This window comes from Colossoma macropomum, unplaced genomic scaffold, assembly GCF_904425465.1.
Source record: "Colossoma macropomum unplaced genomic scaffold, Colossoma_macropomum, whole genome shotgun sequence".
NCBI classification, from domain to species: Eukaryota; Metazoa; Chordata; class Actinopteri; order Characiformes; family Serrasalmidae; genus Colossoma; species Colossoma macropomum.
In genome coordinates this window covers 36,839,705-36,867,671 of record NW_023494804.1, presented here as the reverse complement: position 1 = coordinate 36,867,671, position 27,967 = coordinate 36,839,705, and the positions used below count along the sequence as shown (strand labels likewise).

The window sequence follows — 27,967 nt, the reverse complement described above, 5'->3', positions numbered from 1 at the left end:
GCTTTCAGACGTGTACCCGGTTGTGATTGGGTGCCAAGAAAGTTTCTCTCTCTGTCTTCCACCCTCTCTCTCTGTTTCATGCCCTCTTTTTGTAGATGTAAATGAGTGTGAGGTGTTTCCTGGTGTGTGTCTTAATGGACGGTGTGTGAACACAAGAGGCTCCTTTAAGTGCCAGTGTCCTGAAGGCCTCACGCTGGACTCTACTGGACGCCTCTGTGTAGGTGAGTCAGCGTACCCTCCACATTGAGGTAGTGAACTCCTTCTCTTCCAGTGGCAAATCATGTAAAAGTAGAGAAGAGATAAACGGCTGCAGTGCAGATTCAGCCTTGAACGCTGGCCACATTGATGTGTTCTGTAGCGTTCATTGCCTGTGTGTGACCTACGCTGTGGGGCAGATTTACTAACGTTGCACTGTCACAAACCCTATTTTCGTATTAAAAATGTCTGTTTTGATTTACTTAATAGGTGCAACAGCCCTTTATGCCCATGATAGGATGAAAGGGGTGGTTGATGCTCTCTTGTGCCTTTGCCTCATTGCTTATGCATTTGTGTTTCCATCTCAAAGCACAAAACACTAGGAGGAGAATATTATAATGAGCCACCTTTTACGAAGACTCATAGTAAATACTGACTGTGCGCTGTTTCATACCTGTGAAAAGCTTGTCGTAGTTTTCTAAAAACATGGCTGCCATTAATTATGCTTAGAAACAGAGAGAAAAGATTTATTTTCAATGGAAGAATATTTTCTGAATGCTTGCCATGTCATATTATTCTTCATTTGGTGCAGGAAATAAAAAAAACTAAAATCAAATTGGAACAGTGTTTTAAACTTCTCTTCCTAGTTCTAGTACTTTGGGTGTAGTGAACAGCTCTCATCAAAGTGTTGTGAGAGCAGCTTTTGCCTAAGTGATGAATTGACAGTTTTCTTTTCCAAACTACTGCTAAAGCACACATTGAAACTTTTGTGGTTGTGAAATCTCCAGTGTTAAAGCTTTCCATTACTTTGTCCACACTGTTGGTAGAGCAATCACTCTTATTTTTCCTTACTAAGTCCAAACCTTAAAAAAAAATATATATTATTTTTATCTGATGACAGAATTTTAACCAGAACCAAAAGGATAGATAACTCGCTAAATTGTCCGCCAGCACAATTTGTCAGTATACTGTCAGTAATAAGCACCTCTTATAATAAATCTGTTCCGTATGTCTCAAAAAATGTCCAGATACTCCTTATAATGATTGAATTGAGCTATTTAACATAGAACTAACTCTTGAAATTTCTATACCAGTAGTGATAACTGATAATACCTTGCTGTGGACAATACAACACAAATTATAACTGATAATTTTACTGTTTTGCTTTTAAAACAAGTTCCCATCATAATCAATGAAATGCATAAAAAGCTAGCTGCTTCATATTCTTTAGGCTATACAGATCACTGGAATAATTTTCAAATGACCAAATGAACAAAATGACTAAATACACGCTGCTCACATTTTCACTCTACAGCATCAGAGGATGTCTGTACGTGTGTCAGTGTATTCACAAGCAAAAATGAGGTGCCATGTTATTGGTTGTAATTATTGGGTCACAATTTCAATATCAGACTAATATTAATCTAATTTTTCCATTTATCAACAACTAGTACACTATGAAACTTTTAAAGTGTGGAATCACTTGTTACATTTCAAGTTACATCAGTAAAAATTTTTGTATTTTAAACATTAATAACGTATACAGCGTTGGTTTAAATCTTATAAGCTATACACTAAAATGTATGTATAGATATTTTGTTCAGTCTTTTAAGAAGGATTTTAAATTATTAAAAATCTATTGCACAGTACTAGTATCCTGAATTCATTCTATAAACTGCCTGGGACCAAGTTTGTTTATATCATCGAAAACATTGACTTTTGAACAGTGATTCCAAACTGTTGAACAGTACTGTATGTCACCTCATGCATATATCATGCACCCCTAATTTAAGACACACCCATTACTCACGCAAGTGTTAAATGGAGTAAACACAGCCGTACAATCAGCAGAAACACATTGGCTGCAAAATCACCCTGGAACAGGCAAATACAAGATCAATGAGAATCTTAATTCAGATGAATAAGAATATCTTTACCTGTCCATAAAATGTTAAATATATATATATATATATATATATATATATATATATATATATATATATATATATATATATATATATATATATATATATATCATGCAAAGCTTTAGCTAGAAATGGTGTAAACTTCCATATCATGGGACTGTGGTGCGGTGAAAATGTGAAAATCTGTTCTTTACAGTGATGAATCACCATCGAACATCTTTGGCATTAATTAGTGCACTGTTTATGTTCCTGAACTAATTATGTTCCTGTCCTCACAAATGGTCTTGTGGTCTGCATACAATCAAATCCTCACAAATCCTTCCCAGAACAGTAGAGGTTGTTACTGCAGCAAAGGGAAATAAATGTTGAAGAAGCAGATGAAGTCTGGATTCTTTGGATATGCAGTGAATCTGTGCAACACAATTTTTTACTGTCCAACCATGGCAGGAAAATTGTCCTTTTGTCTACATGTCAAAACATGTTACTCAGTTACTAAGTCTTAAATTTATTGCTCCAGAATGATAAAAGTTCATGGTAACAGCAAAGCCGCACACAAAGTGTGCAGCACAGTAAATAAGGCATATTCATAACATCACCTCAGCGGTGATTAGTGTGCTGGTGTCTTTTTAACGCTGCAGTATTTTCACAGTTCTGGGAAAAAGCCAGTCTAAATCCACATGTAATTGAACTCATACATGTGAAAAACTAATGCCAAGTGACACTCTGTTTGGCTCTGTTTGGCTCCCAAAATTGATAGTATGAAAGAAACTAAAACAAAGAAACAAAATAAAATTGAAATTTTCAGGAACAGAGCTATGAATGTACAGTGAAGTGCTGAGAAATAATAGAAAATTGCTTGGTAAAAGTGTTTTTAACTTTTACTCAAGAAACAAGTTTCTTTATCAGAAAATGTTGTTGATACAAAAAAAAAATAGTAGTTTTATTACTTTGTAGAAATTATATTTTACCCTGTAAGATTTCATTTGTCATTGGTAAGAATTCAAGCCTTTTTCCAGTTTATTATAACTGCAGTAACAATTTTTACTAACATGACACAGTTTTATTGTTAAAAATAAAATTGACATGCTGAAATTCTGATTACTGTGGGCAGCTGCTTCACGGTGTGTTTTATGAATCTGGCCCATTGTTTGGTAAGTGTTTTGAATTGTCAACTGCTGTAAATTAATACATAAGTTATATAGTTATGGAAGCAAAGAACTGCTGCCTGCCAAACAGAGCCTTAGAGGTGTAAAGGGGTTCATTTGTGTGCAAAGTGTTTAAAGCAAAGTTTTCTTTTTCCTCTTTTCTAGACATTCGCTCAGAGCACTGCTACCTGACCTATGACGAGGATATGTGCGGCCTGCCCGTGGCCGGAAGGTTCCGGATGGATGCATGCTGTTGCACAGTGGGGGCAGCCTGGGGGAAGGAGTGTGAGGCATGTCCAGAACCTGGCACACGAGAGTATGAAGCTCTGTGCCCCAGAGGACCTGGCTTTGCCAACCGTGGGGACGTGCTTACAGGCAGACCTGTGTATAAAGGTGAAAGTTATATAGGTTGTCCCTCATTTTCTGAAAGCATTGTCGTGTTAAAGCATCTGTTAGTTATTGCAGCATTGCTGCCTCAGGGCCAACAGAGTTTAGTAACACAGTACACAGTAAATGAGCACAAAGTATATTTCAAGTTTGAGTGTATGAAGTTATTTGAAACCTGGTTATTTTGTTTCTTTTCTTTTGACAGACATCAATGAATGTAAAGTTTTCCCAAGTATTTGTGCACATGGAACATGTAGAAACACAATTGGAAGCTTCAGATGTCGCTGTAATGGTGGGTTTGCTCTGGATATGGAAGAACGCAACTGTACAGGTAACAAAGTCTGCTCAGAACAGAATTCAGATAACATTTTTGTTTAGCATTTTTTTATTCCTAAAATTGTGAAATATAAATATATATCTCTAAATGTATGTTTATCAATGTATATTTATATAAAAATTTATACAAGAGTTAGTTCTGGCCACGCAAGCTGATTGGTTGAGAAGAGTTCTTTTCTTTCTTCTTTCTTTTCTTTTTAAGCGTTGTTTTCTTTTACTTCTTACTTTGCGTCCAAACAGAAAATGGATACTTTTAAGATCATATTTGACCTACAGCCGATTTGGTCAGACTCTGAAGATGAGACTACACTAAATTCTGAAACTGTCATCACCACTGAGCAGCTTTTCAGTCGGCAGCTGTGACAGAAGAACAGCTAAACAACCTAGAATTAGCCAGAAATGAACCGAATACCATTCACCAAACAAAATGGGCTGTGAGATGCTTTACAGACTGGCTGGAACCAAACCACATTAATACTGCTTGTTAAGGAACTATACTTCGGCGTAAGGAATTGCTAACATTAAAACATAATAAATGCTATTATGCTCTTAAAAATAAAGGTTCCAAAATTCCAGAGGTTCCAAAAGAAGTTCACATCCTTACAGTCTGAAAGCAGTGGCATTTTATACACACTAAAATGTTAATGTCATGTCTGTATATATACATATATGCTTCTGAAACTTCACATATTGTTTTGGTGGTGACAAATTCAGCTATTTGAGCATGACTTAAAAACACTCAGCAGTGTTAGACTAGCAAACAAAGTTGTACGCACGTAAAATTATAACATTTTTCATTAAAACAAAAAGAATATGTGTTTTGGTGGTTCCAAGGCTTGTTCAGGCTACACGCTGATTTTCAGAACTTGGGACACATTTACTTCAAAACAATAGGATCTAACTGCTCACCATGTGGCCATGAGGGATGCGGTCTCACTTCCAGCTCTGAAATGAAGGGGTGTGGCTAAACTAGAGCTCTGCGTATACACTAGAACTCCTTGTGTTTCGGTAGTGACATGAAAACGTGGGACGTTTTTTGAATAAACTTTTTCATTTACAAATTAAACTCATGATAAATCTAATCTTTAAAAGGTATCAAAGAGAAAAAAATGGGTATTATTTTCACAAGTTGAAATTTAGGTTTTATTTGTTGAGACAGCCACCTGTACCCTATAAATGATCAGTTTTATGTTTATTTTATTTAGCTACACATATGTACCACAGTGTAAGGTGTAACCTCTGAATTTTTTCATATTGTTTGTGTGTTTGGGTGAACAGACATCGATGAGTGTAAGATCTCTCCTGATCTGTGTGGACATGGGACATGTGTGAACACGCCAGGCAGTTTTGAGTGTGACTGCTTGCCAGGTTATGAGAGTGGTTTCATGATGATGAAGAACTGTATGGGTGAGTGCCAAACCTCGCTTTATCATTCCAGCACACTCACTGACGCTCCACCAGCATTAAAAGTAAATATAAAGAGACTAACTCACGTGTTATTTATTGTTAGTCTGTACAGCTGTGAGTTATAATGAGTAACTGTGTAAATCTGTAGTAGTTGTATTAGCTGAGGTTGCCAAGTACTTTTACTGTGTGTGTGTGTGTGTGTGTGTGTGTGTGTGTGTGTGTGTGTGTGTGTGTGTATACGTGTTGCAGATATTGATGAGTGTGAGCGGAACCCTGGACTGTGTCGAGGAGGCTCCTGTGAGAACACAGAAGGGAGTTACCAGTGTTTGTGCCCACCTGGCCACCAGTTATCCACTGATGGAGATGCTTGTGAAGGTGGGAACATGAACAAACACGCACCTACACTGTGCTCTGAATACATAAAGTACTATGCAAAGGTCATTTTTCAGGAGATATTTCTGAGGAGATTAGATGTAAGAAAATTCACTTATATAGGAAAGGGGTATTGCAAAGAAAAGTAAGTGAAAAAACAGGAGTTTCCAAAACTGGAGTTTAAAAAATTATTAAAATATGTAGAGGAATTGGAACTCCTAATAACCATGGTTGTCTACCAAAATGGTCAACATCAGTTAAACAGTACGTAAAGCTTTGATCTGTGAGAGATAAGAGAAAATTCACAGGTGTTTCTGTCCAGCAATCTACTATGAAAAAGCAGTTCTACGCTATGTGTCTGAAGGATGTAAGGAAGCTGCTGATGTTCTCAGAACAGTGGTCTGTCCGCCCCAAGTCCAGACCTCAGCATGATTGAATTTCTTTAGAATTACTTGAATCATGAAAAGTAGAAAATACAACCAACTTCTAAGACTAAACTTTGGAGGTGTTGAAAAACATCCCTGATTTTCTTTTGAATTGAAAGCAAATCTCTCAAAAAGAATGAAAGATGTAATAAAGGCAAAGGCAAAAGTGGACACAGAAAATTTGGATATAAATTTGTTTCATTGTCTGTTAAATATTTTTTTTCCTGAGAAAGGTGAGAAATTAATGACTGAATATGTAACTTTCTTAATGGCCATTTTGACTGGAAATTAAATAAATGAAGGGTGGTCACTGACTTTTGCAGAGCACTGTAGAACCATGAACGCTTTAAGAGAAATTTGAATACATAAATAGCTCTTTGTGTAGGTAAATTGTTCCTCACTATGATAGAAAATGTGTATATGATCCATCCATCCATCCATCATCTAAACCGCTTATCCTTCAGGGTTGCGGTGTGTATATGATATTTTATGATATTTGAAAGAAATAGAAAATGATTCTGTCTAGCACCAAAAGGGTACTGCTCTTATTACAAGTAATGGAACATTTTTGTATTATGTAGGACCCCTTTTACTAAGAGTGTATCAGTGTTCATTAGTGTTTCTGATAACAGCTTTGTACTTTAGACTGAGCCATCAACTTTGGTATGATCTTCACCTAAAAGTGAAAGGCTACTATTTTAAAGAAGAGAATGTGTCTCCTCCTTTGAAACTCCTCAAGCTTCAAATAATCTCTATTGGATTAAGCCAGTGGAGCTCAGTATGAGCTGACAAGCTGTTTATTAGCTCAGTGATCCTTAAGTCCTAAGTTTCCTTCCCTTATTTATCCACATGAATTAACATGACCTGATTCTTACAATGGTTTTGATGATCTCTAGGTATGTGTATATGTAATAAGTGTCTGTATGTGTGTGTGTGTTACAGATGTGAACGAGTGTGAGTTGAGTGCCACTCTGTGTAAGAATGGCGAGTGTGTAAATGTGGCTGGCACTTATCACTGCTCCTGTTTCTCTGGATACCAGTCGACCCCTGACAGAAAAGGATGTACAGGTAAAGCCTCTACACTCAAGCACACTCGGAACTCAACAGCTATTGAAGTATTGGCATTTTGTTGAATATGAATAAGTGTTGTTTATACTGTTGTAAATTTTAGGATTTATCAATCATTTAGAAGTTGTTGTGTTCTTCTGTAGCATTTGTATAGTATTGATTAAGAAATGCAGCTTCAAACTGTCTCACCTCTCCTCCCATTATTTGTATACCTACTTATTATGTGTAATACTTACTTATTACTCTTCCACATGTATGTCCTTTGTATCTATGTGTATAGAATGTGTCTTATACTGTTTAACTACCCACTGAATTAATAAACAAACTATTAAAGAATTGCAGCATCATAAACTACTACAGATTCAGTAATCAGGATTTTGGTCCTGCCATCTGTCATGTGTTTCAGACATAGACGAGTGCACCATTGAGAACGGAGGCTGTGATCGACTCTGCACTAACTCTGTGGGCAGCTACACGTGCAGCTGTGGACAAGGCTATGCACTAATGCCAGATCAGAGAACCTGCACAGGTAATGCACCACAGTGCCTGTATTGCTTTAATGGGAACTGAAAGGCTGTAATTTCATATGTTAGTTGGTACAATGATACAAATACATGCAAGGAAACTCCTACAGAGACAAAAAGACATCTCTCTGAATGTGGTGCTAAAACCCAGAGTCATTATTTCAATGAAAGCAGTTATGAAACATACAAAAAGCACTCTGGATTCAACGAAAATCCACAGTATATGTCGTTGAAATTTACAGTTTGTTATCCTACTTACATATATAAAAAAACACATATGCCCAAAATGCATAGCAAACTCATGCCATTCTAAGACTGTCTGTGGACTTTATCTGGATGCAGGAAAGACCCCCAGGATAGAATTGAATGTTGCTAATATGATTCATAACTCAATTTCCCAGCTATAAGCACACAAAATAAAAGGTATCTTTGTCAACCTGTTCAAAGCATGAATCTCCTATGTTGGCTGTTGTAAGTAACATAGATAATGTGATTCAGTGGCAGACACTCTCAAGTTCTAGCCACACCTCTGACTCAAAATCTCCCACCTAAGAGCATGGCATAGCTAAGACTACGTAAGCAGGATTAAAGTATGTTCTGGAATGGCTCGCAAAATCACTTTGCATTTACAATGATATTACAGTAGATAAGAGCTTTATAGGGAGCAATATGCAGGTCAGTTGACCAAGGTCATTTAGATGCACATATTAGGAGTAAATGTAGTTGATAAAATCTAAATCAACTAATCAAAACCAAGTCTTCTATCCAATTTGCATAGACAACAAAACTACATGGTGGAGTGTTTGAGTAGTTTGATTATGATAGCTTACTTTAGATGCTCATCTTAAGTGAAATGCTTCAGTTTGCTCCTTTTAAAGCTTAGTAGTTTTAATGCAAAATATCCGATGGTATCTGTGTTGGCCGACAGCGTTGCATAGTTGCTCGAAAAAAAGTAAAAGTAGGATGTGAATTACTTCTTTCAAACTGTAATGGGATTATTTTACTTACTATTTCCTGCAAAAAGTAATCTCATTTTTCATTACTGTTCTGCATTACACTCTAAAACCCATACAAATCTGTACCAAATTGGAAGTATAAAAACAAAATGAGTAGTCCTTTTAAGTAAACTTCCCAGTAAATGGTATTTAAAGGCATGTCACTACTCTGCCTACCTTTGCTCTGAACAAAACAACAAAACAACAAAAGCCACATATGCTTTATTGAAATTATAAATTACTAATGCTTGAAAAACATCTCTGCAGATTTCTTTGAACTGAAAACTGAAAAGAATGGAAGCTGTAATAAAGGCAAAAGTGGACACAGAAAATTTTGATATAAATTTGATGTGAATGTATTTAGTCGTTGAGGCTTCTGTTTCATTTTCTGTTAAAAATTTCCTTTTTTTTCAGTGAGAAATGAATGACCGAATGGATAACTTTCTTAAGGGCCATTTTGACTGGAAATCAAATAAATGAACACTTAAAGAGAGATTTAACTACATAAATAGTTCTTTGCGTAGGTAAATAGTTCCTCACTATAATAGAAAATATGTATATGATATTTTAAAGAAATAGAAAATAATTCTGTCTAGCAACGAAAGGGTTCTGCTCTTATTACAAGTAATGGAACATTTTTGTATTATGTAGAACCCCTTTTACTAAGAGTGTGCAGTGTTCATCAGTGTTTCTGATAACAGCTTTGTACTTTAGACTGAGCCATCAACTTTGGTATGATCTTCACCTAAAAGTGAAAGGCTACTATTTTGAAGAAGAGAATGTGTCTCCTCCTTTGAAACTCCTCAAGCTTCAAATAATCTCTATTGGATTAAACCAGCGGAGCTCAGTATGAGCTGACAAGCTGTTTATTAGCTCAGTGATCCTAAGTTTCCTGCCCTTATTTATCCACATGAATTAACATGACCTGATTCTTACAATGGTTTTGATGACCTAAAAGTAATCTCATTATTCATTACTTTTCTGCATTACTCTCTAAAACTCATACAAATTGAAAGTAAAAAAACAAAACAAGTAGTCCTTTTAAGTAAACTTCACAGTAAATGTTATTTAAAGGCATGCCACTACTCTGCCTACCTTTGCTGTGAACAAAACATAGCCACATATGCTTTATTGAAATTATAAATTACTAATGCTTGAAAACCCCAAAATTAGTCAGTAGAAACAGTTCATGGTTATTTTCTACCCTATTATCCCCAATTTTGTTTACCAGTATCGCATCAGTATTGGAAAAGAAGAAGTGGCATTTTGCCATCTCTAATTATTAGGCTAATCAAAAGGTTACACAGGTGTGCTAGACCAGGGAAGACATGGAGGAGGTTAAGGTTGAGGGCCACTGCCACAGACCATGACTGTCCACACTCCACACACAGCCAGAAGCGACTATTCTGTTCTCTAAATGTCCACTGTCTCTGCTCCCTGAACACATCAGCATGAGTGACGGTGCCATAACTACAGGTATTCATAGCATGTGAGTCATGATAGGAGAATGTTAAAGGTTGAAGTAGGTACATTCTGGAATGTATGCAGGTAACACACACACACACACACACACACACACACACACACACTTCAAACAAAAGTTTAAACATGGATGTGAATTTAATGATGGAACGGTAAGGAGCTGCTGAACAGCTGTTGCTTTCTCTCTGTGTCTTTCCTTCTGTCTCTCTCTCTTTCTCTCTCTCCAGATGTGGATGAATGTGAGGAAGAGCCTGATATTTGTGATGGTGGTCAGTGCACTAACGTCCCCGGAGAGTACCACTGCCTTTGCTTTGATGGATTTATGTCTTCCGTGGACACAAAAACATGTATAGGTAAATGTCATATTGGGTTTGAAAGCATTTGAAATGTTTTGTCTTCGTCTGAATGACATAATGAAGTAAAAGAGTATATGTAGGCAAAGAAAGTAAAGAAAAGAAAGGAAGTACTTCATTGACCCCCAGAAGAAAAGTTGGGAGTAACGGTAGATGAAAAACACATGACAGTGTGCACACAGAGTCCATCATATAAAGTCTACACATAAAAAAACACATGCAGGGTAGGTTTTCTTTCTTAATTCTCAAATAATTGTCCTGTACAATGAATCTAACCACAAATAAAAACAATCTAGCCCAGATGTTTTCAATTCTAGACCTTTAATCCAGTAATCAGTGGTAGGTGTGATACTAGGTGACAGTTACTTCAACAATTGAATTTACAACCAGTGATGACAGAGTCCAGGACTGGAAACTGGTGTCAAGATCCACAGTTGAAGATCTCTGATCTAGACTTTATTTATGTGCCCATTACACTGGCATCCCTTCTGCGTCCTCTAAAAAATCTAAATTCAGCCTCACCTCCTACTGTCCTACTGTACATTCCTCCCATCAAGACTGTCATCAGATTGAAATAAACTGACTCGAGATCAGCAGTCGCTCTCTTCAGCATCTGTCAGCCATACTTAGCCAGGGCTTCATTTTTTCTGCTGAGTGTCTTGACTTGGGGCTTGGAAGAGGATCACTGCATGCTTGTGTGATTCTTCCAGATGTGAATGAGTGTGAGCTCAATGCCAACATCTGCATCTTTGGAGAGTGTGAGAACACCAAGGGTTCCTTCATCTGCCACTGTGCCGTCGGATACTCGGTGAAGAAAGGCTCTTCTGGCTGCACAGGTGAGATATGACAAGTCTAAGTCTGTGAGAATAACTAATGTGTAACATAATTTGAAGTTACGTACAGGTGAGATACATGTGGGGCACGTTTGAGACAGCATAAGTGATGAAACAGATAAAACAGAACATAAAGCATAAAACTCCAGAAAGAAATAACCATTACTGTGAGAGTTTTGATGATATTATGCCCGTAGAGGGTGAAATACGTAAAATCCTTGCAGTTCCTCAATGAATAACGTTACTGACAACGTGGCAGATACATTCTTTGGCGAAGTGGAGAGCCTCAACCCATCCTTGCTTATAAAGGACTAGCCATTTCCTGGATGCTCTGTTTATACTCAAGCATGATTTCATCATATTTAAAGTTTTTTTTTTTTTATATTTTACAGTGTTCCTGTTTGGAATGTGTTGCAGGCATCAGTTTCAGATATTTACAGTGTTGTAATATCTTGTCCTGGAATTGAGATTTGTATTATACTCTTACATTACATGAAAGCCTTTGCTTTATTAGGAAATAATAAACCATGCTTAAAAAATCACGTTTATTTTTGATAGGTGTTCATGAATGTAAGATTGATTCTCACAGATATATAATATTTGGCTTCTGTTGATTGATGAAATTTTTTCTACTGTTGGCAGGAAATAAATAAAAAACTGCTAAATACAGAAATCAAATCCTAGTGTACACTGGAAGATAATGAGCCATACTGTACATTAGTAAATGTTTGAGGCATAATCATGATTTCTGACAGATAAATCATGCATGTTTTTGATAGATGTTGATGAGTGCAAGATTGATGCCCACAACTGTGACATGCATGCCATTTGTGCCAACACCCCTGGAAGCTTCCGCTGCTCCTGCAGAGAGGGATGGATAGGCAACGGAGTGAAATGTGTTGGTAAGCATTACCTGTATCAACTCTATTGCAGTTTCAACCAAGAATTAAATTCTCAGCGATTTCTATGGGACTGCACATACTGAGGTTCCACAACTTTTATTTAAAAAATATAAACAATGTATGTAGAGAGAGGGCAAAATAGACTTTTGAGGCAGAATCTGTTGATTTGTAGAGCATGTTTACTCTATGAACTCCAAACTCTTCTCTAGAAATTGCAGATGCATTAATGTGGCTTTAAAATGCACCGTTGTCGTAGTATCATGTTGATGAAAAAATCTTGAATAATTGAAGAAGCATTACAGTCTTATGCAAAAATTTGGGCACCCATGTCAGATTACACTTCATGTCAAATTACATTCCATATTTTATGTTGTATTTTTCCTATATGTTAAGCTCAGTAAATAAATAGAAATTGTATAAATTTGCAGAAAATTTCTTATGTAAGTTTGTTCTCTGCAGAGGATGTGTTTTTTCACCTGCAGGTATCTAACCTGACATGTTTTTTCTCTCCTAGACCTGGACGAGTGCACCAATGGTACCCACCAGTGTAGCCCCGATGCTAAATGCTTGAACACACCAGGCTCTTTCCGCTGTGCCTGCTTAGAGGGCTTCAAAGGAGATGGTTTCACCTGCTCAGGTAAGCCGAACAAAAGAACATACACAGGGGTAAAACTATGAGTATTGTTTCTCAGAGTTAGAAATGTTAATACTATTTCTTTATTACTATTTTGATAATAAAAAATACTAATAAGTCAAAGACATAAAGAAAAGACATGAAGAACTGACTACATTGCTGAATTAACTTGTCATCTCTGAAATTTCATGCAGACATAGATGAGTGTGCTGAAAATGCTCAGCTGTGTGAAAATGGCCAGTGTCTGAACATCCCAGGAGGCTACCGCTGTGAGTGTGAGATGGGCTTCATTCCTGCCCCTGATAGCAGAGCCTGCCAAGGTGATCCCTTCTACACACAAGCACCTCTACTACCTCCAGGAATTTACTCTTAATTTCTTTCACAAAAAACATTGGTTTCTATCTAGGATAATATTGGACTTCATCCACTCAAAATTTAGATTCACTGTCCATAAGTTTAAAAATCAACACAAGTAGGAAACTTTAAAAGAACTAAATATATACATTTTTAAAAAAAGTATTAATTAATGCAAATCTGTCATGTGTTGCAGATGTTGATGAGTGCTCCAGCCCGGACGTCTGTCTGTTTGGTTTATGTAAAAACCTTCCTGGAATGTTCCGCTGCATTTGTGACGAGGGCTATGAGCTGACCAGAACAGGGGGCAACTGCACAGGTATGTGTGTTACTTTAACGCATACACACATACACTCTTCACATACAGCACTGTGCAAGAGTAAGAGACCACCCTTCATTTATTTCCTTTTCGATTTAACAGCCATTGAGTACATCTGTTCATTTTCCAAGAGATATTTCTGAGGAGATTCGATGTAATCCATATGCATAAGGAAAGTAAAAGTCAATAAAATAAGTGAAAAAACAAGAGTTTCCAAAACTAGTTTCCAAATCTAGAGTTCAAAAATTATTAAAAGCTATTGGGTAAATTGGACTCCTAACAACTGCAGACCACCAAAACTGTCACCATGAGATGAAGAGTACTTAAGGCTTTCACCTTTGAGAGTGAAGCACCACTCTTGCTTCACATCTGAAAAAAATCTACAGGTGCCTCTGTTCATCCTTTCACTGTGAGAAGACAAGTAGTAGAGAAGACAACTACTAAGAAAAAGAAATGGGCAAAAAGAAGAAAATTTGCAAATGAAACAAAGAAGCTGCTGGTGGAGTCCAGACCTCAACATCACTGAATGTGTTTTATGGACTGATGAGTCAAAATTTGTTTTTGGGATTTGGGATTTGGCTTGTGAGAGGGAGAAAATACAACCCGCTTCTAAGACTGAACTTTAGAAGTGTAGAAACATATCCCTGCAGATTTCTTTCAAAATGACATTGAAAGCAGAACAAACTAAATACAGAAACAATATATTTAGTTGTCGAGGCTTCTGTGTAATTTTCTGGTAAATGAAGATTTTCTGCTTTATTTCCTGATGCTGAAAAATGGATAACTGGCAATTAAATAAATGAAAGAGTGGTCTCTGACTTTTGTACAGTACCATATCTCTCCATTATACACTCTTCTTTCTGTCTCTTGGGTTGTTTCATTACGCTGTTCTCTGTCTGTGTTTCTCTGTAGATGTTGACGAATGCTTGGACCCAATAAACTGTGTCAACGGTCACTGTGTGAATACACCGGGCTCTTATGAATGTAACTGCCCGACAGACTTTGAACTCAATCCAACTGGAGTTGGTTGTGTTGGTGCGTATAATATTTAATGTGTGTTGTTTTTATTGGATCTAGATGGTGTAGAAATTGTAAGGCATGTTTATAAAGGCCTTCTGCCTCAGTTTTGCTTTGCTTTTTCTGAATTCCTGTCTCAGACCCGCGTGTGGGGAGCTGTTTCCTGGAGGTGGTGACCCGTGGCCGTGGTAGCCAGGCCTGCAGTGTGGAGGTTGGCGTTGGGGTCAGTCGTTCCTCCTGCTGCTGCTCTCTTGGCCGAGCATGGGGAAATCCTTGTGAACCCTGCCCACCTGTCAACACATGTGAGATGCCCTCATTTACCCCTATTCTATCAGTCAACTTTTAACACTTAGTTTTTCTGTGTTGTTCAAATATATTAACAGCATTACAAAATTATTTACATTGCTAATTATGTGTTAAATTACATTAGAATTTGACTTACATTGTGCATCAACAAGTGTGCATTTCCACCTTTTTTTCTGTGAAAATTTCAAACAAAGAAAAAACATGGCAAAACTGTAAAGGATGATTTTCTTGTCCACAAAATAAGACAGTATTACAAATATTCCCTTTTCTACTTACAAACAAAACCGTGGTATCAATTAAAAGTTAAGAATCTGTACTTTCTACAGAATTATCAGCTTGTCCGAATGAGCTAAGTGTAAGAAATGTGTGAAATAAAAGCAGCATGTCAGTCATAATGACATCTAAGGGATAAGCCAGACTTCACTGACCAGTCTTGTTATGTTTCAATGTTTGCTTAAAATATCCTCTAATTACATACAGTCTTCTAAAGTTTTCTAAGTGAAAGCAAGTGCACATCCTCTACAAAGAACAAAGAGAATTGCACATTTTAATGCACAGTTACTACTTTCTGCTGAATTAAACATATTGGGAAAGAATAAAAATAAAAAAACAAAGGCAAAGACAAAGGCAAAATAAAAAAACAAACAGAAAATTTGCTCCAAAATAAATTAATATTCAAATTTGTTCCCTGTAAAGGACGTGTTACCATATTTTGACTTATTTTCAGAAAATCAACATGTAATTTGACCTGGCCATTTAAGCTTTTGCATTTGACTATACTATACTATACTATACTATACTATACTACATTTGAATGTAAAGTGTGTTAAACAAATTATTTTCCTTTAAACAGGAACTTTCAGTAATGCTAAGATGTATTTAAACCCAGCCTGTATTGATTTCAAAAATCTTGTGTTTACAGCGGACTATAACACACTGTGCCCTGGAGGAGAGGGATTCAGGCCCAACCCAATTACGATCATACTGGAAGGTGACCTTTAAATACTAAAATTCCACAGAAGTTTGATTCCACCAAGTTAGAGTCCACATTGCTTGTGTAGATCTTTTGCATGCTTGGTTTGACTTGGTTGTATTGGATTGTCACAGTGTCAGTAGTATCGGTAACACATTTACTGTTAATATTGCCTAAATGCAGATTTGTTTGCAGATGTGGAATGCTGTGTAGCATTACCATCCCCTGTTGTGTGCAAAAAACATTAATGTTTAAACAACAGAGGAAAAAAATAGGTGTTAGTAACATGAGTAATACTAGATTCTGGGACTTCACATTTGGAATGTCTGAACAAGCCTGAAGTGTCCTTTTGCACTCTTGTTTTGCGTTGTTGGCATGCATGTCTGCAGGGTCTGAAGGATGTTGATCTGTCTCCTTTTCTTCTCAGACATCGATGAGTGCCAGGAGCTTCCTGGCTTGTGCCAGGGTGGAAACTGTGTCAACACCTTTGGCAGCTTCCAGTGTGACTGCCCAGCTGGCTACTACCTCAACGCAGACAGCCGCATCTGTGAGGGTGAGTGAGTATGCGGCACTCAAGTGTGTAGGGAGAAGACAGCCGGGCACCACAACAATTAAGTATTGAACTATTTGTGCAAACTTTCATTTGGGTTTATATTCATCCAAACTGGCCCAAAGGACTAAGCATGTGGTAAAGTACACCATTACCAAATTGTTCTGGCGTAGCAGGATATTTGTCAGTGTTATTTATGTTAATTAGCAGAGGAGCACTACGATCAGTATGGTCTCAAAGTGGAAACTGGGAAATGCTTTTTTTGCATGTAATTCAGCTGTTGACTGCCAAAAAAAGCAATAATTATGTGTGCGGTTTTCAAATCCAAACTTAAGGACAGATCCCAGATCAGCCTCTTGTTCACATTTCTTTAAAAGCTGAGCCTAATGACCAAACACCAACATGACCTCCACACTGCCCTGTCCTAATATTAACTATTTGTAACATTTAATATTCATGTGCATTCATATGAAACAGCAGTTCATAATATGTGTTCTGCATGAATTCCTTGATTATTATTTTGACATTATTTTGTCCTCCCCCATTTTCCAGTCTGTTAGCTCTATGGGATAATGTACTGCACTTCCTCTGGTCAAATCAGACATTATGCTATTTGTGGTTATGTTGTGTTACTTAATTATGTCCCAGGCAAACTGGAGTATTTTTAAACACTGGTTTCCCAAATTAGTCTTTTCATACTCATACCTTTTCAGACTTCTGGGTACCGTCACTGGGCTCTCTGTAACTTTGTCTGCACTGTAAATAGAATGCTTTCTGCTCTCATTAGAGTAGCAGAGTTCTCCAAAAAAAGTTAGGAGATGAGCTTAATTCTTTGTGTTTACTAAAGGAGTCACTGTAAAATGTAACCATTGTGTGGTGTTGATGTGTTTGTTACTCAGTGGTCTGGTGGACCTGCCACATTATTGTTGTTATAAATCAATACAGCCATAACAATTTATGTAAAAATACCAGATGTTTAAAATATCATATAAAAATAACATATAACAAAAAAAAACATATAAAATGTAAGTGTCCAGCGTAGGGTTCTCCTTTAGCAGCTGTAGCCAGTCAGTAGCCTGTCCATGTTGTCCACCCTCACACACACACACACACACACACACTAACAGCAGACCATATAGGAGGAGAACAGAATGAAAGGAAACAGCACCTCCACACCTTTATTCCCCGTGGGTTCACCCCAACACCACATGTGTAATATAAATGTGTAGGGCTGTACAGTGTGAAGTCATTGAAAATGTGTTATTTTATATGTTCTATACTGAAAATGAGCAAAGGGCAAGGAATCTGAGGCTGAAAAAATAATAATTCACATCATTTTATCTTTTGGTAAACATTGAAACAGGGTCCCACAGACCCCAACACCACACAAGGGTTAATGTTATCTGAATATCCAAGTTTAAACCAGAACCAGAGCGTAGAATAAATACAATGTGATACACCACGGCAGGCTTGGTGCTAACATGCTAACATAACAGAGAATTCCATAGGGGATTATTGTTTTTACTTAAACATTGTTTACTTATATTTAATTACTTATGTAAATTAACAGTTATTATTATTATTATTATTATTATTATTATTATCCTTTTGCATGCAGTGATGATTAGGTAAAAAAAAAGCTATTTACAAAGCAAATTACAAGGTTTGTGCATTGAACATTGGTCTGTAATGAGTTGTGTGGCTGTGGCTGGCATATGTTCATGATTTGATACCATTAACTGGTTAAGTGGTTAACTGGTTAAGTGGCTAACTGGCGTAGACTTGATTTTAGTTATCAACAAGCAGATTTGGTTGGCTGCTTGACACAAAAAAATCCACAATAGATAAAACTATATTAAGCCACTATTTACATTATGATGCTGAATTGTGTAGAGAGATGAAGACGATAAGAGAAGTTCACACCGGTATATTTGTTGTTTCAGATATTGATGAGTGTGTGGTGAATCCTGGGATTTGTGGTCCAGGGACATGCTACAACACACTGGGCAACTACACTTGTGTTTGTCCTCAGGAGTATATGCAAGTTAATGGAGGCAATAACTGCATGGGTATGTGGAAAATACATTTCTTTTTTGTATTGAGTTGAAAAAGTTGCATTTTTATGGTCTGGCATTTTATGGTCCAGCAGCTGCTCCACACATCAGTGCTATATTCTACAGCTGACAACCAGTTTCTCAGTAGTGTTTAGTATTTTCAATATAACATGACAACTTTGCTGACATAAGGTTTTGGCCCTTGTAATTGCTGCTTGGCTTCACATTTCTTGATGACGTTTGGGCTTTTGTATCTTCCTTATCTGAGTACATAAGTTCCTGTTGTTGTGTTTTCTTAGACATGAGGAAAAGCCTGTGCTTTCGCAACTACAACGGCACCACGTGTGAGAATGAGTTGACCTTCAACATCACACACCGGATCTGCTGCTGTGCATACAACATGGGCAAAGCCTGGAACAAACCCTGCCAGGCGTGCCCTAGACCGGGCACTGGTGAGTCCAGAGTGGCAGATATTGTAATACAGACACATATAGGCACACTCATTTCAATAAAACTCTGTCTGTTTTGTCCTTAGAGGGTTTTCGCACTCTTTGTGGAAATATTGTACCTGGGTTTGAGATTGACATTGAAACCGGAAAGCCAGTGGGTAAGACAAAACCTTTTTATGGAATGTACCATCAATATTCTGTGACAGTGTCATAGTAAACAGGTATTTTAGGAAGTTTAATTGTTTGTCTTGTCTTCAGATATTGATGAATGTCGGGAGATCCCAGGCATCTGTGCCAGTGGTGTGTGCATTAACCAGATTGGAAGCTTTCGCTGTGAATGTCCAAGAGGGTTCAGCTACAATGATGTGCTTCTCATATGTGAAGGTTTGTAGCCCCACATAACCTTTTAAGGGATGCTTTGAAGTTATTGTTCAAGATGTTGTTACTGTAATGATTTCAAATCAAAAGGCTCCATTTACAGCAAATTGAAGCTGCACTGTCTTGCAGTAAAATTATATATATATTTATTTTGTTCACAAATGAGACAAGATGTTTCAAGATGTAAAACACTCATAAATGTCTGAATCTTGAAACTGTAGTTCTGATTGTGTTGATTGATATTTATCAAATGCATCTGTAGTCAATAGCCAGCTGTCGCTTTGCATCTGTTCTACATAAACCTCAGTATAGAGTTTGTAGTCTCTGTGTGATAGGCTGTAACTTCATAATGGTGTGGGTTAGTGGTTAGTGGTTATAAAGAAAGGCAACAGTCCTTTTAGCCCTTTTTCACTCTTCTCCAAATATTAGCTCACTGTCTGTTTGTGTTTTTCCCAATCTGCCAACTCAGACAGCACCACATGCACTGTCGATCCGCATTTAGCTTTTGCTCGCAGGGCCGCAACCCAATATCCTCTAGCGGGCACTGTGTGGTTGCTCCTTGACCGGGATGGTATGGAACACCACCAGTTTCCCCTTTCAAGTGTCTCCAGATAATATGCAGGAGTCCCTGCTTAGGGCTCGAAAGGAAAGCTGTATGGCTGTGGGGTCTCTCCCACAGCCCAACACAAAACAATTACAGCTCTTTAGTGGGGAATGGGGTGGATCCAGCCAAAGGAAGAGGAATTAAACTGCAAGAGTAACCACTGCAGAGGCTCATTAGAGACCAGTAAAGCATGCAAAACAGCATGTTTTCTTATATCAGGCTTCTATTTTTGAGAAAAGTGGAATGTTTTTAAGCATTATGTACTGCATTATTTTGAATTGCTCTCCCCTGTTGTACTGTAGTGTAAATGAAATGTTTTTTGTGTGTTTGTGTGTGTGTGTGTTTGTGTGTGTGTGTGTGTGTGTGCATGTGTGTGTGTGCATGTGTGTGTGTGTGTATGCGTGTGTGTGTGTGTGTGTGTGTGTGTGTATGCATGTGCACAAACGTGCGTACTGCAGACATCGATGAGTGTAGCAGTTCAGAGATCTTATGCCAGAGGAATGCAGACTGCATCAACAGTCCAGGCAGTTATCGCTGTGAGTGCTCAGCAGGCTTCAAGCTCTCACCCATCGGAGCATGTATAGGTGAGCCAAACTCAGGACTAATGACCTGCTCCTACTGTTGTTTAAATGCAGCCATTACTATGCTTGAAGAAGTTTTCATGATGCACATCAAGTCACTCACAGCATGTAACTGCTATGAATTATTGTAGCTCAGTTAATAATTTTAAAGCTACTACTATGAAACTTATGTGTGAGTTATGTAGCTATGAGAGAAGAACTGAAGTGCAACAAAGTATAAATATCAAAATACATAAGGTAGAGTGTCGTCCTCTAACTAACAGCATGTCCTGTAGTTCAGTAAAAGCATTTTCATTTCTGTGAGTGTGCAGACTTTGTGGCTAGTCTCTCATACCAGAGCCGCTGCGGTCATGCCAACAACTTGTTTTCTCAGTGTCGCCCGCTGGTGTGTTCTTTGGCAACTTTTGTCTTACTTTCTCTCCCAACACACACATACAAATAAACGCTGATGGGCAGACCGCAATGAGTGTTTGGAAAACCCCAACCTCTGCAGTCACGGCAAGTGTGTGGACATCCAAGGAGGCTACATGTGTACCTGCCACTCCGGTTTCAAGGCAACTCCCAACCGCAAGATGTGCATGGGTAATGTCAATACTCTGTTTGGAGGGTGACTTACTTGGATTTGACTTGGATCTATGTAAACTTATTTTCTAGTTTTTAAGAAAACATTAAATGAATGTAGATTGTTTAAATGGTAATAAATTAAATGAATTGGTTAATGTGTATAAAAATGCAAAATGATGCACACATTATAGAGCTTCACTTGATATTATCCCAAAAAAGTCTATCTTGCAAGTATTTAACCTTCTCACTGTTAGCTCATAATTGATTACATCTGATGAAGGCTCAAGTAATATGTTTCCCCTCTGCAGACATTGATGAGTGTGTACGTCAGCCCTGTAGGAACGGCACATGTAAAAACACTGTGGGGTCCTACAACTGTCTCTGCTTCCCTGGCTTTGAGCTCACGCTTAATAACCAATGCACAGGTAAGACTACCTATTACTGCATTGATTCTGGTGCAAGTAGACTCAGGCCACTAGGTTAAATTAAGTGCCTCGATTTTATACAACATATATATATATTTTATACAATATATATATATATATATATATATATATATATATATATATATATATATATATATATATATATACACACCCATTCCACTGTCAGTGTTTGGCAGAAAAGAAATATGTTTCATGTCAAAACATGGAAGCTGTCCACACATACACCTCTCCAAGAGTGAATCAAAATGTTCACCACAGAAATATTTTCTGCAGAAGTTGAGTTCAGTAGTTCAGTATGCAAATTCTTTCCTTTTTGAATGCTATCATGTGATCATTTACAGCAGATACAAGTTGTTATTGTCTTGTAAAAAAGGTAAACTAAACAGACACGTACAGTACTGTGCAGAAGTCAGAGACCACCCTTCTGTTATTTCATTTCCTGTCAAAACAGTCATCAAGTACAGTTATTTAGTGCATCCATGCCTTAACTGCCTTAATTTCAGCTTCAGTTCTTTTCAGACTTGCTTTCTGTTCTACAGAGAAGTCAGTTACATGTTCTGCTTCTCATGATTCATTTAATCCCAAACACAAATTTACACTTATCAGTCCAGTCAGTCGAATCTCAGATGCCCATTTTTGGTGTTCTAGAGCAAATGTTATCATTTTTGTCTATTTTCTTTTCTCAGTGAAGGCTTCTTGACAGCTACACATCCTTTCAGACTCATAGTGTTGAGTTGTCTTCTCACAGTGGAAGGATGGACAGAAATATCTGTGGATTTTTTTTGAGATGTGAAGCAAGAGTGGAGCTTGATTTTCTCTTTTAAACATGAAAGCTTTAAGTACTGTTTATCTCGTGGTGACAGTTTTGGTGGTCTACCAGGTCTTGCATGGTTGTTTGAAGTCCCATTTCATCTATAACTTGTACGCTGGTTTTGGAAACTCAGAAATGTCTCTTAAAAAACTCACTTGTACTTATTATTTGTTTTGACTAGAAATTAAATAAATGAAAAGTGGTCTCTCCCCACTTTAATTGTCTGATTGTCTGAGGTATGTTAAGTGGTCTATATTACCAAAATGGACATGTGCTGATGATTTGTGCTGCTGGCTGTCGGCAGATATTGATGAGTGTTCAGGTCCGTATGGTCAGCTGTGCAGAAATGGCCATTGCATCAACACTGCTGGCTCCTTCCAGTGCCTGTGTGAGGATGGTTATGAGCTTGCCCTTGATGGGAAGAACTGCATAGGTATGGTTTTTGTCAATTTTTTCCATTGTTTTATAATTTTCTTAACTTTTCATCAGTATTTAGACGTCTCAAAATAACTCTCTCTCATCTTTGATGGCTCCAGATGTGAATGAGTGTTTAATCCTACCTGGAACGTGTGCTCCTGGAACATGCCAGAACTTGGATGGCTCCTTTCGCTGCCTCTGTCCGCAGGGTTATACTGTGCAGAATGATCATTGTGTAGGTATGTGTCCCACTTTTCGTTGCCTGTAATGTCCAGCCAACATGACACAAACGTACAAAAGTCCTCCAGCACTCGTTTCAGATCTGAAACTACAGTGTTTACTTTTAACAAGATGTTTCCAACGTAGCGTTCCAAGTTTCATTTTGTACGGACGTTTCAGCACATTTGTTGAATTTGTTCATTAAGATTAGGTTTGATCAGTGCAAGTGAATCAGAAAGGATCTTTGTTGATTTCCATTATATTTTCGATGACATTCAAATGTTGAGGGTAGAAGGATGTGCCAGTATAGTGCTGTTTGTACAAGATGAGTTTTGCATGGGGACATGGGGTAAGTGCCTTTACTATCGCTTCCATTGGTTTTTTTAAGACTTAGGTTTCTTAAAGAAATCTGCGGGGGTTTTATTCCACAGCTCCAAAGTTCAAAGTTCAAAGTCTTAGAAGTTGGTTGGATTTTCTGCTTCTCTGCTTACATTCCATTTTTGACATCATTCAAACATTGAGGGCGTATGTGCAATTATATAACTATTCATACAGGATTAGTTAGTCATTTTTACCAGATTTTCTTGGTGATTTGATTCCCATCTGAATCTGCCATGTTGGTCATTTGTATGAACTGTGTGCACCCACAACAGTAAATGTTCTGGCACTGTTTACCTACTATGAAGCAAGCCATAGAATTAATCATAGGTTATATTAATCCCTATTGAATTGACATTTCGGTAAAAATGCTTATATTTTTTTCCAAAAAGGAGAGAAATATGGAGACACTCAAATAAGCGTCACTTTTGTTCTCTGTGGCTCAAATCAAGCCAATATGTTCTTTCCTACCTCAAATATATATAAAGCATGTATAATTATTTTACGTTTGCCACCCTTTTTTGGAGTGAAAGCAGTGCTTAAATTCAGTAGCAACTCGACTTCTTATCCTGTGTGAATCAGTCATAAACATTGCATATGTTCTGTGTGTAAAAAAAATCCTGTCTGAATAGTACTTACGTTAATATAGTGAAGCATTATTTCGTTGCCCCATGTATGGGCTTTTATTAGGCCTATCGTTGTATCATATACAAATTTCTTTACTTTTTAACTTTTTGTTAAGTGATTGAAATAATTTGATCATGCCTAATCACATATGTTTCTAAGGTTCATCACAATCAATCACATTTGTAGTGTTTGCTGGAATTTGACCCTAATTTGATTTGTCCTTTTAAAGCAGTGTATTTTATTCTCACTACAGTATATGAGTGAATGAAAATAAGCCTCATCAGAATGTGTTTATTACCTTCAACAATTCAGTCCAACTTGAACCTGGACATAAGATCATGTGAACACAGGGTGAACATGAAAATAAGGTCATTTTCAAAAGCTCAGCTTCATTTTTGACATCGTTAAAACATTGAGGGCGTATGTGCCATTATAGGACTGTTCGTACAGGATTAGTTAGTGACTTTCTACAACATGAGAGAAATTTGTTTCTAAAAATTCAAAAAAATGTAAAAAAACAATTTAGAAATCTAGTGAGACCAACAGTGGCCGCGTGTTCCTACACGATAGTAGATCTCTCGCTCTCATACCAATATTTTGCACCTTGTTGTGAGGGAACTGCAGACTTCTACTGCTCCACTGATGCTTTTGTTAATTTGATTTATTCATAATTCTCCCTTGAGCACTGTGCAACATAATCTGTCAAAGGCATCCGCCGGTACTAATGTTACTTATTTTATGGACATTGCTGGCATCAGACGCATGTTTTCCTTGTAAATGATGCTTCAGTCTCGACATACTTCAGTAATAAAGAAATTCATGGCGCAGTAGTAGCTGGCAATAACTTTTATCAAGACAGCCATCAACCAGCCAACTTTTGTATAAGAGGGCTACAGTCGTGGAGTCTGTCATAGCAACATGGGCTTCAGTCTGCACTACTATGGTAGGTTTGAAGGGTCAAACTAGGAGAATACATAAACAGCATTTTATTTCTTCTGTGCATTAGTAGCATGTAAACTTTAACACCACTATTTTTACATCATTTAGAAAAACAGCTAGAATTAAATTATATTAACCTTAAAGTTAAGAATGTTTTTCACTTCTCCTATGAAGTTGCATGTGTTTTTTATTAGACAAAAACAATATGTAAGCTGGTGACCTACAAGCAGTGGCCATCCTTTAAAACACATGATGTGTCCATGTGTTTGGATATGTTTGTGTTATATGCCTTTTGCTTCTTTGCAAGCCGTTCTCCAGCGCTCTCGGTCATCCACTCTTAACACTGACATATCCATCCTCTCCCTGCAGTTCGTATTTGGTTGACTCTTTCTCCGCCTCTGTGTCTAGGTCATGTAAATATTCGTGTTTTTTGCTCCCTCTCGGTTTACACCAAGAGCAGAGGGGAACTTTTTGCTGTGACAGAGTAGTCTAAATAGCTCTACTTTTAGTTGTGATGGCTAGCTGCTCTACTTTCTGACCCTGCCAGATGTGAACGAGTGTGAGGAAGACCCCAACATCTGTCTGTTTGGCTCCTGCTTCAACAACCCGGGCAGCTTTGAGTGTGTGTGCAAACCAGGCTTCGTGCTCTCTGAAAGTGGACGCCGCTGTTTTGGTAATTCAGCACACTTGTCACTCTGATTTGAACAAATGATTTCAACGTGAGGGTGTTTTATGAGAATGATGAACTTAGACCCACACTTTAATCTTTCAAACACACCTATATTTAACTACTGTTTACTTACACATATAGCACAACTGATGCCAACATTATGTCCACAAGTGGTGTCCCTGTGTAAATGTATCACTAGTTGGCAATCAGTCAACACTAAGTCAACTTCCTTTAAAGTCCCAAAGAACAGAGTGTAAAATATAACACTTTTTTATACTAAAATTGAGTGCTGTGTTAAGAAGCCACATCATCCTTGTGATTAGTGAGGGCTGTGCTTGTGCGAGCTTTACTCAAGATGAACAATGGCCAGTTTACATAATGGAAAGAATTTTGATGAAATACATCAGTCACTTATTGGACATTGGAAAGTTATTCATTGGACATTCTTTGAACATGAAGCTGGATTGACCTAACACAGATTTTGGCTCCCTGAGGCTCACATCTTGCTACATCAGTAAAAGAAATGGATAAACAAAGGCACATTTAAGAATCATCTCACTGGTGTCTCTTTGCTGTAGAAAATGCAGGGGGACACACAGTACCATTCCTTGTAAGAAGTTCTCATTTAAGGATTATTTAAAAAGAACATCAGTCAATTTCCAGTAGGATCAGAAGGAAACAGCTACTGATGTTTGCCTGACCAGTATATCATACCTGTTTCATTGAATTGATGTATGCACATTTTAAAGGAATGTTTAGGCAAAAAATACTTTACACAATTTTCTACTTACCCAAAATGTAGCATCAGCTGAGACTGTCTTCAGTAATCTGTGGTGTCCCATTTATGCCCATGACATACATAAGAAGAGCAGTCAGAATTTTGCACAACACCCGTTTAAAATAGCTGCCCACTGCATTTGGCTACACAGTGAAGTTTTGTTCATTTTATAGTTGGCAGAGAGTTATACTGTGTACTAACCCACAGTGACAACCCAACCCAAGTGACCTTAATGTGGACTTGGATGCAGTTTGAGTGGGTAAAAGAAGTTTAGTAGGGATGTGATTAACGAAAACAAATCGAGTGACGATATGTCTTGTCTGATCGATTACATATGGGGTGTAAATTTGATTTTTCACTGTTTTTCATTGTTTTAAAGTAGCACACCAAGGCTCATTTAATTCTTGGTTACATAGACCTTAAAGGAATACTTAAGCATTTTTAAACTTTAATCTCTGTCTGCCGCATCTGTAGCATTCAGTCTATTACTTGAGCACCTGACCATTGACTTCTATAATAAATGTATAGAATAGATCAGATTTCTAATCGATAGTGAATAAATTTCATGTTCTTTTCTAAATACAGGGAAACATATTGAAATTGTTTGCCATGGTGATCAACTTTATGCCACAGAGACCTCAAATAGAGAGTTAAAATACTGAAGTATTTCTTAGGCACAGAGCTCTCATTTGGTTAAAGCATTAGAACTTGGGCTGCTCTAACTCACTCACTCAGTTCTACCATCACATGCTTTAAATGTCTGGATGAACCAGGCTTAAGGTTACATTCTTGCACTTTCTTTTTTCAATCAGACACAAGAGAGAGCTTCTGCTTCACCCGCTTTGAAAATGGCAAATGCTCCGTTCCGCAGGCCTTCAACACCACCAAAGCCAAGTGCTGCTGTAGCACCGTGCCCAAAGAAGGATGGGGCTACCCCTGCGAGCTCTGTCCCAAAGAACAAGACGGTGCCTCTTCTTTTTGTTGTGCAGGGGTGTTCTATGATAGAGTCACCAGCTTTTATGTAGCATTTACTCACGTTATTTCTTTCCCTGTTACAGCTGGATTTCAGGAACTCTGTCCTTTCGGGTTTGGGATCATTGTAGGATTTGGAGACACAAGCGTAGGTAAAGAAATTAGTCTTTTAAAGCAGTGTAATAGAATTTTGTCCAGCAGATGGAGCTATAGCTCTGAGTCAATGGATTCTATGCTTTTTTTAAAAGTCCCGCTGGAGGTGGGAAAGAGAATCTTTTTCTAATCTTTTTCTTCTGATGATTAGCTGATAGTTCAATCAGTAGATTTTGTGATTTTATGAAGACTTGGCCAAGAGATAAAGGTTTATACATATGAACTCTTGCAAATAAAAATGCAAACAAAAACGCAAATAGTGATTTGTAAGTCCTGTATTAAAAAAAAAAATATACAACTCAAAATATTCAATGCTTTATTAACTTAATTGTTTTGTGTAAATATACGCTCAGTCTGAATGCCTGCATTCTTGATTCCTGAAGTAGACTTAAAAAAACTAAGAATGCTGTGAAATGTTCAAAACT

General features: G+C 37.5%; 1 protein-coding gene across 1 annotated transcript in view; it reads left to right on the top strand.

Annotated features, from left to right (window-relative positions):
- Window positions 1-27,967, top strand: part of LOC118824277 (fibrillin-2-like) — a 107,480-nt gene that overhangs the window by 60,548 nt on the left and 18,965 nt on the right. The window contains exons 23-51 of the mRNA XM_036594304.1: window positions 96-221; window positions 3,431-3,658; window positions 3,858-3,983; window positions 5,267-5,395; window positions 5,645-5,770; window positions 7,135-7,260; window positions 7,667-7,789; window positions 10,489-10,614; window positions 11,325-11,450; window positions 12,227-12,349; window positions 12,864-12,986; window positions 13,178-13,303; window positions 13,534-13,656; window positions 14,569-14,691; window positions 14,814-14,975; window positions 15,902-15,970; window positions 16,380-16,505; window positions 18,446-18,571; window positions 18,856-19,008; window positions 19,092-19,163; window positions 19,264-19,389; window positions 20,446-20,571; window positions 21,025-21,150; window positions 21,441-21,557; window positions 22,694-22,822; window positions 22,926-23,045; window positions 25,517-25,642; window positions 27,230-27,382; window positions 27,476-27,541. Coding sequence (XP_036450197.1) covers window positions 96-221; window positions 3,431-3,658; window positions 3,858-3,983; window positions 5,267-5,395; window positions 5,645-5,770; window positions 7,135-7,260; window positions 7,667-7,789; window positions 10,489-10,614; window positions 11,325-11,450; window positions 12,227-12,349; window positions 12,864-12,986; window positions 13,178-13,303; window positions 13,534-13,656; window positions 14,569-14,691; window positions 14,814-14,975; window positions 15,902-15,970; window positions 16,380-16,505; window positions 18,446-18,571; window positions 18,856-19,008; window positions 19,092-19,163; window positions 19,264-19,389; window positions 20,446-20,571; window positions 21,025-21,150; window positions 21,441-21,557; window positions 22,694-22,822; window positions 22,926-23,045; window positions 25,517-25,642; window positions 27,230-27,382; window positions 27,476-27,541 — 3,651 coding nt within the window. The remainder of the gene's footprint in view (window positions 1-95; window positions 222-3,430; window positions 3,659-3,857; window positions 3,984-5,266; window positions 5,396-5,644; window positions 5,771-7,134; window positions 7,261-7,666; window positions 7,790-10,488; window positions 10,615-11,324; window positions 11,451-12,226; window positions 12,350-12,863; window positions 12,987-13,177; window positions 13,304-13,533; window positions 13,657-14,568; window positions 14,692-14,813; window positions 14,976-15,901; window positions 15,971-16,379; window positions 16,506-18,445; window positions 18,572-18,855; window positions 19,009-19,091; window positions 19,164-19,263; window positions 19,390-20,445; window positions 20,572-21,024; window positions 21,151-21,440; window positions 21,558-22,693; window positions 22,823-22,925; window positions 23,046-25,516; window positions 25,643-27,229; window positions 27,383-27,475; window positions 27,542-27,967) is intronic.